This window comes from Gnatocerus cornutus, chromosome 3, assembly GCF_029298725.1.
Source record: "Gnatocerus cornutus isolate USDA-ARS CGAHR chromosome 3, icGnaCorn1.1, whole genome shotgun sequence".
NCBI classification, from domain to species: Eukaryota; Metazoa; Arthropoda; class Insecta; order Coleoptera; family Tenebrionidae; genus Gnatocerus; species Gnatocerus cornutus.
The window spans coordinates 16,564,249-16,581,859 of NC_142235.1; the positions used below are offsets into that span (position 1 = coordinate 16,564,249).

General features: G+C 33.1%; 1 protein-coding gene and 1 pseudogene across 2 annotated transcripts; one reads left to right on the forward strand and one right to left on the reverse strand.

The window, feature by feature from the left end:
* Window positions 1–5,718: 5,718 nt before the first annotated feature.
* LOC148177606 (sodium-coupled monocarboxylate transporter 2-like) lies at window positions 5,719–7,625 on the forward strand (annotated as a pseudogene). Its single transcript, XR_015769860.1, has 5 exons — window positions 5,719–5,885; window positions 5,932–6,209; window positions 6,255–6,477; window positions 6,522–6,881; window positions 6,921–7,625. The product of XR_015769860.1 is annotated as a sodium-coupled monocarboxylate transporter 2-like (transcript).
* A 612-nt stretch (window positions 7,626–8,237) lies between these two features.
* On the reverse strand, window positions 8,238–15,427 carry LOC148177607 (uncharacterized). The gene is made up of 3 exons (XM_088033378.1): window positions 15,283–15,427; window positions 15,032–15,153; window positions 8,238–9,500 (listed from the first exon to the last, which is right to left on the reverse strand). Exons 1-3 carry the CDS (start codon window positions 15,425–15,427, stop codon window positions 8,262–8,264), a joined length of 1,506 nt encoding a protein of 501 aa, XP_087889504.1. The 3' UTR covers window positions 8,238–8,261.
* Window positions 15,428–17,611: the final 2,184 nt, after the last annotated feature.

Genomic DNA, 17,611 nt, shown 5'->3' on the forward strand with positions numbered 1-17,611 from the left:
AAGCTACTGTTTAATATTAGTTTCTCACATTTACTGAAAAGCGGAGAGCTGGTTTAATTATCGTTGAGAAATCTCAAAATGTAACTTTTTAGACTTTTAGACAACTCTTTTTACTGGTCTTTAGATTACTCTTTAAACTTCTCTTCAAAATGTTTTTGACGACGTTTTATGCTCCTCTTTAAATGCTTTTTAGCCAAATATTTGGACTGTTTAGATTTTTACCGGAGACTTTTAAGGTCTGTCTTTAGATTTTTGACATTTTACACGACATTTTAATCTCTTTATTTTTCTTTTTAGATTACTTTTTAGACATATTAGATAACTTTTTAAACTGTTCTTTAGCCAATTTTATAGTAACTTTAAAGCCGCGATTCCACTTGCTTGTTCTAGCCCAGACCAGACCAGACATCTAAGATTTGAGAGACGTTTTTATAATTCTTCAGCCCCTTTCTGTGCTTAAAACATAAGATCAAACATTAAGATGCAATTGCTCCCCTGACTACGCAGACAGGGAGTGAAGAATTATAAAAACGTCTCTCAAAATCTTGGATGTCTGGTCTGGTCTGGGCTAGACCAAGCAAGTGGAATTGCTCCTTTTAGACTCCATCTGTAGACAGTCTTTAGATTTTTATGTCTTTTTAGACCTTTTAAATCTTTTTTGAAATCTTTCCTTAAACTTTTTTTTTGTGGAATTGTTAGATTATTTATTCTTCTTTTTATATGATTTGGGCGCTTTATTACCCGAATTTTTTAAATTTTTAAAACTTTTAAGGCTAGTTTTTAAATGATATTTTAGATCCTTAGGTGACTTGTTAGATGACACTTTAGACGACTCCTTAAATTTTTTATATTCGTCTTTAGATTACTTGTTTAACTGTTTAGAAGACTCTTTTGACTCTTTATACTTCTTTATAGATAACTTATATGTAAACTGCTTTTTAGAGAACTGTTTAGACTCTTTAAATTTAAAAACCTATAATCGGCTATGTAGAGTCTTTTAGCTAAATTTTAGATTTTTTTATGCATTTATTTATGTATTACTATTCAGATGATTCTATAAACTCATGTTCAGATTGCGTTATTGAAAATATATTTTTTTATTTTCTTTAGTTAATTTGAGCTTCTTTTTACACAAATATTTAGACTTTTTAAAAGATTCTTTGAGCGATTCTTTAGACAACTGCTTAAACTCTTTTTCTACTCGTCTTAAAATGACGTCTTTAGATGACTTTTTATTTGGCTCTTTATACCTCTGTTTAAAAAACTTTTTTGACATTTTTAGACAACCTTTAATTTTTTTTTAAAGACTGTATAGACCCTTCTTTAAGCTTGTCTTAAAGACAATTTCTTAGACTTTTTAAATCTCTTTTTAGACTTTTTAGAAGATTCTGTTGGCTTTATATACGTGTTTTTAAACGCTCTTTAGATTCTTTTACATAACTTTGTCTTCTTTTTAGATCCGTTTTTAGACGAGATTTTAGATGGATCATTAGGCTCTTTAGAAGGTCCTTTAAACTTATCTTTAAACGATTTTTTAGACATTGGTTTAGACCACTCTTTAGATTCTTTAAATGCAAATTTCCACTTCTTTATAAGCGATTTTTTAGATGAATGTTTACACTTTTGATACTACCTTTCTGGACTCTTCTGTAGAAATTTAAACTCTTTAGATGACTATGTAGATGACACTAAACGTTTTTTTAAGCTATATACATTCTATTTTAAACGACTCTATTAAATTCTTCTTTAGAATGCTTTTTGACAACTTTCTTTTTCTCCTATTTTACTGTTTTTGGACTTTTTTAAAAATTCTTTAGACTATTTAAATGGCTCTTATGAACTTTCTATCTAATTTTTTCTTTATACAATTTCTGATACATTTTTGATTCATTTTTATACTTCGATTCAAACCATTTTTACACTTTTGTTTGACTCTTAAGGACATTTCAAACAACGTATATTTAGATTTTTTTAGAAGACCCTGTGAACTAAACTTTATATGACTCTTCAAACTTATTAAATAAATCATGTTTTTTTCAGACGATTATTTAGATAAATATTTAGACTTTTTAAACAACTCTTTAGATTACTTTTAGATGACTTTTTATACTTTCCCTTATTTTCTTTCTTGTACGCCATAATTTGTTTGTTTTTTTGGTTTCTTTGGAATAATTTCCCAAATTTTTTTTATAATTTTTTGGTTCAACACATACTTTATTCAAGAATGCAACTTTTAGAGAATTTATTGAACTAATATTATGAATACCACCAAACAATTTGTTTTGTGAATCTTAAAAACAATTTTACATAATATGAATTTTAATTTTTCTAAAAGAGAAAGTAGTTAAGCAAAGAGTGACCTAATTTTCTTCAATTTTTTAACCGCGACACCACAGAAACGACCGAATAAATAGATTTTAAAACCTAAAAACTTCACAGTGGTAACAAATTTTTAACACCTTGACTTACCGAAATTCCCAATTGATAATTAACACTCATGGATTCAGTAAATTTCATCTGCAAAGTTTTCTGTACATTCATCAAAAAAATCAAATATATTTTCTTGTTTTCACGATTCCAGTTGTACCAATTTGCGTTCGTCAACACCTCCAGAAGCTCGTTTGACTACAAAACATATTTGAGAAAAAGAAGACATTCTTAGGATTGTTACCACATCTTCGAAGGCTTGTCCTGTTATAATTATATGAGTAAAAAGAACTCCTGCCGAGAGCGCAAGGAGAGAAGTGCGTAGATATTTTTGCTCGAACGAACCTTGAAACTTTTGGAAAAAGTTAAAAATATGGACCAAAAGTCAGACTTACATATAACACAAAGACTAAAATGGTAATGCCCACAATGACTCCGGTAATATTAAACCAAGCAATATAAGTACTGAGTTTCACCCGTCCTTCTCTCGTCACTCTAAAATTCAAAATTGAAAGACAGTACCGATGTTAAAACGCCAAACTTACTTCTGAAGACGAACATAGCGTTGAACACAAATTTCCAGTCGTTCTCGAATATCTTTCTGGTACTTATCAAAGTACACCAGCTCGAGTTGAAGGTGTCTGTACTTATTGTCCATTTTTCTTAGAAAATCGATCAGTAAATACACTTCAAATCGCATTCGATTTGTTCCATAAATCGCGGCGTAGAAATCGACTTGGATCATAAACCCCAAAGGTATAAATCCAAGTCTGAATATCCACGATAAGTAAAATTTCCATGCAGGAAAATACTCTTCGATTATAGCCAAAACAAAATAAATATTACTGTCTCCTTCGACTGGCTGGATCATAAATACCGCACCAATGATTGTCAAAAGAGTACTAACGATCAGAAAACTCTGTAAGTAGAAAACTTCTTTTTTAATACGATTTTGAGTTTGTACACTGGCTTTGTTAATGTTCCAAATGTCGAACTTATCACCAATTTTTGCGTAAAACGCGAGTACTTCTGGAGTACTATAAAGAGCTGTTAAACACTGCAAAAATTGCGTTAGTCCAAGACACGTACTTACGTTGGTACTTACGAAAGGTAAACCACCAAAGGATCCAAAGTATTGTAGAAAATAAACTTTATTAGATTTTATGAGAAAGTAGAGCGTTTGAAAAACCGCGACAATTGCCACATTTATTAATATTACTCTCATAAGTAATTTTACGACGGTGGTTTCAAACAACTTGAAGTACAAGAGGCGGTATAACCAGAGCGGGTCGTCTGAAACAAGTAGAATAGTCTTAAAAGTGTGAAGCAAAAGTTTACTTTTTTTCAGAAAAAAAAGTTTTTGGTGGAGATTTAATGGCATGGTTTTGAAGGTCATGAAAAAGCGAGGTCCACGGAGAAAGTGAGATCCGCCGACTTCCTAGAGCTACCTAGTTTCAATGGTATTGCTTAAAGAGTTTCGGACTAATGTGAAGAGAAACTCGTCCAATGCTTGTACATTATGCCGTTAATAAATGTATTATTAATTAAGAGTATAATATTAATTAATTAAGAGTATAATATTAATTAATAAATTACGGAAAACTCTCTATAAATTAATTACTTTTTTACTACTAGCTTGAGAACAACATATTATTCCGTTCGCTGCTTCCAAACGGTGAAATTAAATTACTCTTCTACAAGTAGATAAAGAAAAGCGTATTTTAGGTTGCATATGTTAAACTAAATATTGTATCAAACATATAGCCTTAAATTTAATTACTAATTGTAACAAAATCCAAAAATATTAAGTCAAGAAGACAAATTTTGGAATTTTTTATTTTCAGTGTAAACTAAAAACTTATGATAAAAGATATTAAGCGCTATAACTCCAGTAATTTGAACGTCACAGTAACCACAATTAGAGCGGGTATTTACTTTGATTTGCTTACTAATTGAGAGATGAGGGAATTTTCAAACTCATAAAGCAAAAAAAAATTTAGAATTTATTATTTTGAGGTTAAACTAAAAACGTATGAAAAGGATCTTAAAGAGTTGTAATTCCTGTAATTTTTAAGTAACTAAATTTACGTGTGGTAAACTTCAAAAATTTAGATAAAAAAAAGAAAAAATTCCAATTTTTTATTTTTAGTGTGAACCAAAATTTTATGAAAAAGATATTAACCGTTGTAACTTCGGTAATTGGAAAGGCACGGTAACCAAAATTAGGGAGGTTACTGAGAGCAATTTCAAAATTATAGAGCAGAAGAGAAAAATTTTAGAATTCTCTATTTTGAGGATAAACCAAAAACTTATAAAAAAATGTTAACGGCCGGAACTTCAGTAATTTTAACGCCACAGTAACCAAATTTAGGCAAATTGCTCATTTTAATTTAGTCACTGACTCTGGCAAATTTCAAAAATTTAGAGCAAAAGAGAGAAATTTTAGATTTTTTATTTTCTGGATAGTAAACCAAAAGCTTATAAACGGGATATTAAAGGCTGTAACTCTACTAATTTTAACACCACTGTAACCAAATTTGGGTAAATTACCCACTTTAACTTAGTGACTAACTGTAACAAATTTCAAAAATTTAGGGCAATGGAGAGATTTTTTTTATATGCTTTTGATTTGTGAAATTAAGTTTCTGTTCAACAAGTAGATAAATAAAGTGTATTTTAGGCTGCCTACATTAAAATAAACATTAAAACTTACATAAAGACCTATTTTTGTAGATGCAAATCTCCTAGTAGCGAAAAAAGTAAATAAAATATAAACAACGGGAGAAAAGACATTTCTGTTCTTCGCTGTCTCATTTTTGCTTGGCCTGCTCTTCTTTGGTACATAGATAATTACTATTTTTGGCTTTGTTCTTTCATACATTACTTCTAAAATTTTAATAATAAGAATAATTTAGTTAGGTACTTGAATTGAAAGTAAAAGAAAATATGTTTTTTTCTATTTTGTTTTTTTCTATTATGAATTATTCATATAATTTACATTTATATTGTTGTCAAAACAGACATTTATCATAACAATTATCAGATCAAACGCAATTCAAATTAGCCAAATTAGCATTTTCAAACATTTTCGCTTCTGGAATTCCAAAAATTTTTACTACAAACACATACGTAAATAAACCATATTTCCACAATCACTTAAAACAAACAATAAATATGATAATGTAAAACAAAACCAATAAATAAAAACCCTTTTAATGTGGGGAACCACTTTCTTACCAGCACGTACCGTTTTTATTTAAACACCGGAGACTCAAACTCCCCATTTTCAAAATGTTGACTTGGTACGACTTTGCAATTATCTTAGCCACGCTACTCTTGAGTACCGGAATAGGAATATATTTCGGTTGCTTCGGAAGCAAACAATCTACAACTCATGAGTACCTAACTGGAGAAAAGAAAATGAAGGTCGTACCAATCGGCATTTCCGTTGCTGTCAGGTAAGTACCACCTCATTTTGTTGTAATTTGAAGAAGTGACTTTCAGTCATTTCTCTGGAGTTACCATCCTCGCCATACCCGCGGATGTCTTCCGCTACGGTGCGTTTAATCTCTGGATCAATCTGTGTGCTATTTTAGTGGCTCTCATTTCTATTTACATCTACTTGCCCGTCTTCTTCAAGTTGCAACTCAGTAGCGCTTATGAGTACCTCGCCAGGAGGTTTGATAACCGGACGAAGGTGCTCGCTCTCTGCTTGTACCTCTTCGGGGAAATTCTTTATTTTCCCATGTTGGTGTACATCCCAGCTCTGTCTTTCTCCTCCGGTAAGTTTGACGTGGTCAATAGAAGATAAACAGGCGAACTTCCAGTTAGCGGTGTTGATGTGAATCTCATCGCGTTCTTAATCTGCGCGTTGTGTGTCCTCTACACGACCATCGGAGGGTTGAAGACGGTCGTCTGGACCGACATTCTTCAGTTCGCCATCGTCATGATCTCAGTACTCACTTTCTGTTGCGTCGGCATTCAGAACTCCGGAGGATTCGAATCAATCTGGACCACAGCGGTCAATGGAAGCCGTTTGGAGATTTTTGAGTACTCCTTCAAAGAATGTGGACTTTTCTGAGCTCGTGTTTTAGTTTCGATGTCAATCCGATGAAAAGAGACACGTTTTGGACTCAATTTTTCGGGTACGCGGCGACTATGGTGGCGAGTACTGTAATCCACCAAACAGGAATCCAGAAGTACCTGTCGGTACCAACCTACAGCAGCTGCGTGTGGTCTGTTATCTACAGCACGATTTGTAAATGTGTGGTCACATCCTTATGCGTTTTCACTGGTTTGATCATCTATGCGACGTACTCAGACTGTGACCCTCTCACCAGTCATCAAATCAAGAAGCACGACCAGTTGGTACTGTACTACTTAACAGATATTGCTGGGAAGGTTCCTGGGATCACTGGACTTTTTGTTGCTTCGGTACTCAGTGCGGCCCTCAGGTACTACTTTACGCGTTTTTCTCAGTACTAGTTTAACAGTTCTATGTCTTCACTCCTCAACTCCATGGCGGGTATTATCTATAACGACTTCATCGCAAAACTCTTGAAAAGGAAAGTAATCCAAAGCAACCTCGTAAAGCTTATAGTGATAGCCTCTGGATTTTTATGCACTTGCTTGGTCTTCGTCATCGAGCACTTGGGGCAACTTCTATCACTGAGTCTTGCTGTTAGAGGCGCCACCAATGGGCCACTTCTTGGAATGTTCACACTCGGGATGCTATTTCCAAGAGTCTCGTCTAAAGGAGCCTTCTATGGCGCTTTGCTTGGTCTGGTTTCTTTAACCTCCCTCATGGTTACAACCAAGTACTATGAAATGAAAAAGCTTTTGGTGTACCCAACAAAGCCGTTATCCACCACGGGGTGTACACACATCTTCAACTCCACCCGTTTCGAAAGGTAAGGACGCATCTTCAAGGAACGAGGATCTTGGAGTTTGATTTTAGCTCAACTGAAGTTCCTGGAATTCTTCGAATCTCTTTTTTCTACTACACTTTGATAGAAGCTGTGGTTACGATAATTGCAGGAGTGCTCATAAGTATGATGGATGAAGAGAAGAAAGTTGATAAAGATTTGATTAGTCCGGTTTGCCATTTCTTGTTGCCTGAGGATGAGAAGAGCGAAGAAGGAAAAGATAATAAAGCGCAGTTGCTCGGTGGCGAAAAACAGGACAAGACAGAAGTGTAGTGTGAATGTTCCTTTAAACTTTTGTACAAAAATAAAAAAACGTAGTAAGAAAGTAGAAAGATTAGGGCAGTGTCACCAACTATGCTTTTTCTATCACTGTCTTGAAAGTTTTTATTATTTAGTATATTGCACACGCGTTGCTATGACAACTAGTGGAGAATGAGCGTATGAGAAAATGCGAGTTGGCTGTGAAGCAAAGTGCCAAATACACACAAACAGCTGAATTAATCACCATCCAGTGTTTCTTTTTGACCAATGAACGAAGATGTGCGGTCGTAGAAAAAGTATAGTGCGAAACCCACACGGAATGTCGACTTCGGCTTGTACACACTCGTAACAACTCAGAGCCTCGCAGAGAAAGCGAAACTTGTTTGGAACTGGTCGAATTCCTCCAACGAAAGCGAAACTGGTTTTGCACCCTCGGAAGCCAGTTGACCCAGAAACAAGTTTCCGGCCTTCATAGTAACGCGCGTACTATCAAGGTCGCCCGGTTCCGTAAACAAAAGAGTCACGCGTGTTTGAGAGTGGGCGGGGTTTCGACCCGTGCGCATGAATTCCGATTGGTTGGAGTACCCCGAGCCTACTGCGATACGAATGAAAATGTCATTTTATTACAAAATTTGTACAACTTTTTTTTCACGTCGCTTTCTCGAGTTTCATGTGATACTCGAAGTTCTTATTCTCTTTCGCGAACGCCTGGACGGCTTCTTCGGCAAGTCCGACATCCGCTCCAGCGTCGATCAAGAATTTGACCATTTGGAAGGATCCTCCAGAGGCCGCCAGTCCTAGAGGGAACTTCCCGTTGCCGTCGCGTAAGTTAACAGTGCAGCCTTCCTCAACTAAGAACTTCACGAATTTGAATTTCCCCGCTTCAACGGACCTTGTCAAGGGTGTGTAGCCTTTGGAGTCGCACTTGTTGACATCCACTCCGATCTTCATCAAGAACTGGAACATGGTGAAGTTGTTGGTGTCGATACAACGTGTTAACCTCCAGGTCTGGTCTTCGGCGGTGACACATTGAGGATCGGCTCCTCGCTCGATTAAGAATCGTGAAATCTCCAGGAGGTTCAAGTCGATGCTAGTGGACAGAGGAGTAGAGCCGTCTTCGTACTGGAGGTTGATGGCGGGTTTGTTGCCGAGGATCTTCACAACTTCGAAGTTTCCTTTTTTTATCGCTCTTAAGAGAGCGGTGTAAATCGTGGGCTTGGCGCCATTTTCTAACAAAAACTTTATTATTTCGATGTTATTGAGCTCCACTGCCGTGTCCAGAGGTGTTAGTCCGTCTTGGTCCGACTTGCAGACGTCACAATCGTTTTCCACCAGAAACCGGACGACGTCCATCTGCGAAGACTCCACAGCATAAGACAAGGCGGTCCTCCCATTGCTGTCCGTTTGATTAATATTCGCTCCGTTTTGCAACAACAACTGGGCGCATTTTAACTTCTTCCCTTGCACGGCGAAAATTAAGGGCGGTTGTCCTTTATCCTCGAACTTATCAACATCCGCGTCGTACGACAATAAGAGTTTCACAGTCTCCAGTTGGCCGAAACTCGTGGCAACTCCTAGAGGACTGTCTCCCAGAAGAGTCGTTTGGTTAATTTTTGCCCCATTGGAGAGGAGGAGTTGGACGACTTCCAGATGCCCTCGACAAGAAGCTAGGGATAGAGGAGGTCCGAGTTTTCCGCCGTGGAAGTTGACGTCCGCGCCTCGTTCAATGAGGTGTTTTACTATGTCGACGTTGCCGTAGTAAGAGGCGTACATTAAATATGTTAGGCCATGGGCGCTCTCTTTGTTTAAGTCGGTTTCTTCGGCGAGGAGGCGCTTCACTTCGGGGAGCTCGTCGGTTTTTATGGCTTGGAACACGTCGGCGTGGGCCTGGAAAAGTCAATTTTTGACCGATTAAAATAAATTACAAAATTTTTAAAATTGTTAGAAATTTTTGTTTTTAGAAAAATGCAGAATGTTTAACCGGTCTAGATATTTTTGTAACATTAACAATTTCGGCTCTAAAACAGTAAAATTTGGAAGACTTACTAGATTTATTTTGTTTATTACATATGCTAAATTACAAAATTTTTGTGTAAAAGAAACAATTTTTAAAAGTTTATGTTTATTAAAAAGTCTAAAATTTTCAACCTTTTTTGAAAAAATTAAAACTTTGGCAATATCGATCCTAAAAGAGAAAAATTTGGAGGACTTATCACCTTTGTTTTGTTTATTAACTATGCCAAATTACAAAATTTTTGAACAGATAAAATTTTTGGAAATCTATGTTTTTTATTAAATATAAAATTTTTAACCTTTGTTCATAAAATTACGTAGCTTAGGTAATTTTAATCTTAATACAGTAAAATTTGGAGGACTTATTACTTTTGGTTTGTTATCAACTTATGCTAAATTTCAAAAATTTCAAACTAAAGATACAATTTTTAGAAATTTATGTTTTTTAAAAAATCTAAAATGTTCAACCTTTGTTCATAAAATTACGTAACTTTAACAATCTTGATCCAAAAACATTAAAAATTGAAGAACTTACTATTATTGTTTTGTTTATTGACTATGCTAAATTACAAAAATTTTAAACACTAAAAACAATTTTAAAAAATTTACGTTTAAAAAAAAACTCAAAATTTACAACCTTCGCTCATAAAACTAGGTAACTTTGGTAATTTAAATCCTAAAACAGTAAAATTTAAAGAGCTTACTTACTTTTGTTGTGTGTATTAACTACGCTGAATTACAAAGTTATTAAACAAAGAATACAATTTTTAGAAATTTGTGGTTTTTCAAAAATCGAAAGTTTTTAACCTTTGTGCAGAAAATATCGTAACTTTGTCAATTTCGATCCTAAAACAGTAAAATTTGAAACACTGACTATTTTTATTTTGTTTATTAACTGTGCTAAATTGCACAATTTGTGAACAAAAGATACGATTTTGAAAAATTTATGTTTTTGAAGAATCCAAAATTTTGAACTTCAACAATTTCGAACTTAAAACAGTAAAAGTTAGACGTTTGTTTACTTTTGTTTTGTTCATTAACTACGCTAAATTTTAAAATTGTTGAAGAAAGTTTTGGACAAACTAGTTTAGTTTAGGATGCTTGAAGATCGTATAACTTACCATCTTCACTGTAATATTTTTAGCACACTGTAACTTTTATTAATCCTGCAATTGAAAAGTTCATTTTTCCTATACACTCAATTTGACGTAAAACTAGATAAGATTGAATATACAGAGAGATGTCGTGATTAAAACACAATGAAACATGTACAATCTTGATAGATTAAGCAAAAAATAGAAACTTTTTAGATACAAAATTAACACATCTTAATTTGATTTTTAAGTACATGTTTGATAGTAAATAAAAGTCTGAAACTTCAAAAGATCGATGAAATCGAAAGATAGTTGTAGATGACGTTAATTCAATTGCGTCAATTCCTGAAATGACGTAATAAAATAATAATATACTTTGATATTTACATAACCAATGTGGAAAATGTCAAATTTCGCACGAGTGAAAATGTAGAAAGACATTTTTTAACAAGTTATGTACACTGTTTTTTCTACCATCCACTATCTAATTTGCCAATGTAACTTTTACTTTCGTAAATAGACGTACGAAAATATCAACTTTCGAGATCATTCAACTGTGTAGAATATGCTACTTTTATATAGAAAAATTTATATAATGTGGAACGGCTAATAAAAACAATAATAATGCAGCATATACTTTGAGAATTTTATTTTATAATGTAGATAGAGATTTCAAATCTTAAATAGTGCAAAAATAAAAAAACGTTAAATTCAGTGTTATTGGAACAGTACGAAATGCGGAGAATAAAATTTTAACAACCTGAAACCGATTTATGCTAGTTTCCGCTAGAACCAGTTGCTATTTAAACACTAGTCCGATAAAGTATCAGAGAGAAACTCAATCATTATAAGAGAAGATACAACAATAACGACAATTTTGTTTGCACTGTATTTTTCACAAGACGATAGCAAATTAACATCATTTTCCTCTGCCCACATCATCATCTTAGCTCTCGTACGAAAATGAAGATAACTCGTGTTCAAAATCAACTTTTCAATATTAACTTCTCCTTCAAAAAATTTGTCCGAAATTACCTCAATCGGATTAAACCGTAAATCAATTCTACTGAAATTACAGTATTGAAAAATTCGAGGAGGTAATGATTTTATCGTGTTATTAAAAAGATAGAGTTCTACTTTTCCTTGAAATCCCTCAAATGCATCTTCATCTAAAACCTCAATTTCGTTGGATTCAAAGTCAAGATTGATGGTCCTTGTCGCAAATTTCAATAAGTGTCTTTCGAGACGCATAATTTTATTTCCTCGAAATGACAGATCGGATAATCTTCGTCACCTTGTTTTGGTTGAGGTTGAGACGTGATAAGTTTAGCAAGTGTGTAAATGCACCGTCTTCAATAACTTCAATGTTGTTGTTTGGTAGTTCTATGAAACTAACAGCCACATTTATAAATGTGTTTGTTCTGATGGTTTTTATTTTTCCGTTTTTGAGGGAGAAACTCAGAAATTGTGAATTTTCCAAAAATCGTTTTTCTATTTCAAGTATATTTTCACCAGTTAACCAAAGACGACTAAACTTTCTCGAAATGTTGAACATGCGATTACACAACTTTGTGTTATTTCTCAAGCTGATATTTAGACTCGCTAAATATGGAACTTGAATGACCACATCTTCCATGACTGCAATAGGTTTTGTCATAGTGTTTTCGTATTTTACTGGATATACATTGTAGTGGCGGCATTGTAAACCTAATTTCGAGATTAGGACAAGTAGGGCGATTTTTTTCCACAGCACCAACATTTTTGACTGGTAGGACACGTGCACTGCATGATACTAATTTGGGGCTTTTAGTTAGTTCTTGAACTTTTTTAAGTGTAATAAAAAAGCTGTAAAAGTTAAATTACTGCAGTACTTAGGTGTTTCTCAAGCTTTTCAAGTTCTATCAAATGTACGGTAAGACACTTTTAATAAGTTATGTACCCTATTTTTTCTACGACTCTATCCAAATTGCTAATGTGACTTTTACGTTTGTTAAAAACGTACAAAAATATCAACTTTTAGGATCATTTAACTATGTAGTAATAAAAACTAATAAAAACAATAAAAATGCAGCTTATATTTTGCGAATTTTATTTTATATTGTAGGTAGGTACATAGAGGGGCTAAGTTCTAAAATAAGATTTCAAATATTAAATAGTGCAAAAATAAAAAAACGTTAAATTCAGTGTTATTGGAACAGTATGAAGTGCGGAGAATAAAATTCTAGCAAACTGGAACCGGTTTATACTAGAGTCCGCTAGAACTAGTCGCTATTTAGACACTAGTCCGATAAAGTGTCAGTTTGCTGCCTACAACAGAAACTCAATTATTTTAAGAGAAAAACCAACCGCAACTAAAATTCTGTTTGCACTGTATTTTCCACAAGACGACATCAAATTAATACCATTTTCCAGCGACCACATCATCAGCTTTGCTCTCGTACGAAAATCAAGATTACTCGTGTTCAAAATCAACATTTTCATATTAACTTTTCCTTCAAACAATTTGTCCGGAATGTCCTGAATCGGATTAGACCGCAAATCAAATCTACTGAAGTTACAACCTTGAAAAATTCGAGGAGGTAGCGATCTTATCTTGTTATTAGAAAGACAAACATCCACTTTTTCTTTGAATCCTTCGAAAGCACCCTCTTCTAAAACCTCAATTTCGTTGGATTCAAAGTCCAGATTGATGTTCCTTGTCGCAAATTTCAATAAGTGCTTTTCGAGACAAATAATTTTATTTCCTCGAAGTGACAGATCGAATAATTTTGGCACGTTTTCAAATCCGGCAGGGTTGAATTTCGTCAACTTGTTTTGGTTGAGGTAGAGAAATGATAAGCTTAGCAAGTGTGTAAATGCACCATCTTCAATAACTTCAATGTTATTGTTTGTAAGTTCTACAAAACTAACAGCCACATTTATAAATGTGTTTGTTCTGATGGTTTTTATTTTTCCGTTTTTGAGGGAGAAACTCAGAAATTTTGAATTTTCCAAAAATCGTTTTTCTATTTCAAGTATATTTTCACCAGTTAACCAAAGACGACTAAACTTTCTCGAAATGTTAAACATGCGATTACACAACTTTGTGTTATTTCTCAAGCTGATATTTAGACTCGCTAAATATGGAACTTGAATGACCACATCTTCCATGATTGCAATAAGTTTTGTCATAGTGTTTTCGTAATTTATTGGATATACATTGTAGTGGTTGCATTGTAAACTTAATTTTGAGATTAGGACAAGTACGGCGATTTTTTTCCACAGCGCCAACATTTTTGACTGGTCTGCGTGATACTAATTTGGGGCTTCTAGTTAGTTCTTGAACTTTTTGAAGTGTAATAAAAAAGCTGTTAAAGTCAAATTACTGCAGTACTTAGGTGTTTCTCAAACTTCTTGAGTTTTATCAAATGTACAGTAAGACACTTTTAATAAGTTATGTACCCTATTTTTTCTATGACCTTCTATCTAAATTGCCTTTTACGTTTATTAAAAACGTACGATAATATCAACTTTTGTGGTCATTTAACTATGTAGAATATTCCACTTTTATATGGAGTCGTAGGAAAATTTTTTCTAATGTGAAACCTCTAATAAAAACAATAAAAATGCAGCGTTTATTTTGGGAATTTTATTTTATATTGTAGGTACATAGAGGGGCTAAGTTCTAAAATAAGATTTCCAATATTAAATAGTGCAAAAATAAAAAAACGTTAAATTCAGTGTTATTGGAACAGTATGAAGTGCGGAGAATAAAATTTTAGCAAACTGGAACCGGTTTATACTAGAGTCCGCTAGAACTAGTTGCTATTTAGACACTAGTCCGATAAAGTATCAGTTTGCTGCTTACAACAGAAACTCAATCATTTTAAGACAAAGAACAACCATAACTAGAATTCTGTTTCGACTGTATTTTCCACAAGACGATATTAAATTAACACCATTTTCCTGCGACCACATCATCAGCTTTGCTCGCGTACGAAAATCAAGATTACTCGTGTTCAAAATCAACATATTAATATTAACTTTTCCTTCAAAAAATTTGTCCGGAATGTCCTCAATCGTATTAGACCGTAAATCAATTCTACTGAAATTACAGTCTTGAAAAATTCGAGGAGGTAATGATCTTATCGTGTTATTAAAAAGATAGAGTTCTACTTTTCCTTGAAATCCTTCGAATGCACCCTCTTCTAAAACCTCAATTTCGTTGGATTCAAAATTAAGATCGATGTTCGTTGTTGCAAATTTCAATAAACGCCTTTCGAGACGAATTATTTTATTTCCTTGAAGTGACAGATCGGATAATCTTGGTACGTTTTCAAACCAGGCAGAGTTGAACTTCGTCAACTTGTTTTGGTTGAGGGTGAGACTTATTAAGTTCAGCAAGTTTGTAAAAGCACCGTCTTCAATAACTTCAATGTTGTTGTTTGGTAGTTCTATGAAGCGAACAACCACATTTATGAATGTGTTTGTCCTGATGGTTTTTATTCGGCATTTTTCGAGAAAGAAACTCAGGAAAACAGAATTTTCTAAAAATCGTTTTTCTATTTCAACTATATTCTCACCAGTTAACCAAAGACGAGAAAACATTTCGGAAATGTTAAACATGCGATTACACAACTTCGTATTATTTCTCAAGTTGATTTTAAGAAAGCCTAAATATGGAACTTGAATGACCACATCTTCCATGATTGCAATAGGTTTTGTCATAGTGTTTTCGTAATTTACTGGATATACATTGTAGTCGTGGCACTGTAAACTTAATTTTGAAATTAAGACAAGTACGGCCATTTTTTTCCACAGCGCCAACATTGTTGACTAGAAGAGTGAGTGGGCACTGCCAGAGCCAACTATAGCTTACGAGCCTACCCCTAGCGGTTGGAGAATCGATGTGACGTCAGCAGAGTGGCCGAACGGTTAGCATTGCGGCTTATGGAGATATGGGATCGAGATCTCTTTTTTCTTTATTTTAACAAACTTATATGTTGCTAATTGCGTTTTGACTGCAATGGCAATTTTTGAGAGGTTTTCTGCAGCTGATGATTAAATATTCTTCTCAAAATATTTCTGAATTACATTTTTTTGTAACTTTTAGTGAGGTGGACACGAGTAAAGGTGCTTTATTTTTGTAAGAACTTTATAAATCGATAAAAAAATAATAAAAATTCACATTTTATGGTAGTCTAACAATTCTTTCTTTAAGGAAGAGTAAGCGGGGACACCAGACACCCGTATTTTATAGCTACTGTTACTTTTTACCCTTTCATTTATTAAATGCAGAATCGATTGTATTTTTGTTAAAAAGGCATTGACCATCGACTCAAAAGCTTTTTTATAACTTTTGAAGAATTGTATTTCCTAATCCTTATACATAAAATGCAAAAAATTGACAAAATTTGTCTCTATTTCTGGAAACGTAATCAGCATTAATAAATTAGCCATTTAATGTTATGTCAAATATTTTATTAAATAATTATAGCAAAATTAAAACGTAAATAATTTACTTCTGAAACTAGTAAAAACTAAAGACAAATTAATTAAACCAAAATTCATTATGTGGCAATAATAATTTCATTTAAATATTTTAATTTTATCTGTTATAAAGATATCTACCAACGTGATAATGTAATATATTATACGTACATACTACATAAATGTACATATATGCTTATAGGTAAGTTAGAAAGATCGGTTAAAATATGATTTGGGGCCCGTTTTATAAATCTAGTTCTTTTATTAAGATATAATATGGATTTCTATTGTTTATATGTTCGAATAAATGTTTGTTTTCTTAAAATTTGCTGTTGTCATTATAAATCACAATATAATTTATAAAATTTCACACAAGTTTTACAAGTGGGAAGTTTTTACAGGTCTTTTTATGAAGCACGGAAGGCGTCTTTCCCTTTAAACCAATTCATTTTTCGAAGCGCGGTACGGCCACTGCTGTGACGTCACAATTCTTAGGCGCTGGCTCGTAAGCTATAGTTGGCTCTGGCACTGCGTGTTACTTACTTGGGGCTTTTAGTTTGTTCGTAAACTTTTTGAAATGTAATAAAAAAACTGTTAAAGTCAAATTACTGCGGTATTTAGGCGTTTCTCAATCATTTCGAGTTCTATCAAATGTACGGAAATTATTTTTTCTATAATGAAACGCAAAATAAATAAATAAATAGTGTATTAAAGATACGAATACAAAAACTAAAAAATTCCAATTAGATTAGATATTCTAATAGACGAAGCTCACAAAGATAAAGCTTCAAATTAAAAACAGACCACAAGAGAAAATTTAAACCTCAAGATTAGTATTGGATTTAATACATTTTTCTTGGATTCTTTTTTAATTCTTTTTTTTAATTTTTTTTGGAACACTTTTTAGATTTTCTTAGATTTTTTCCAAATTCTTTCAATTTAAATTTTCTATATTCTACTAATTTATCCGTAGATCCTCTAAATTCTTAGGTGTTTTTGATTCTTTAATTTATTGTTGGATTTTTAAATTTTTTAATAAATAATACTCTCGACTGTCTTTGCATAAATTTTTGGTAATGTGAGTAAAAAAATGCAAACGAAATGTAAAGAAATTATGAATGAAAATCGTATTTTTTGTTATAAAATTTTGTAATTAAATATGATTAATTAGAAAAACAGAAGTAGTAAAACCTCTAAATTTATTGCTTTAGAATTAAAATTGCCAAAACTAAAAAAATTTATAGACAACGATAAGAAATGTCTCTATTTGTGAATGTTTGTTAAAATTATGTTTTTTGTTCTAAAATTTAGCAATTTAGCACAGTTAATGAGCAAAACAAAAGTAGTAAAGTTCCTAAATTTTATTGTTTTAAGATAAAAAATTGCTAAAGTTACGAAACTTTATAGAGAACGATAGAATTT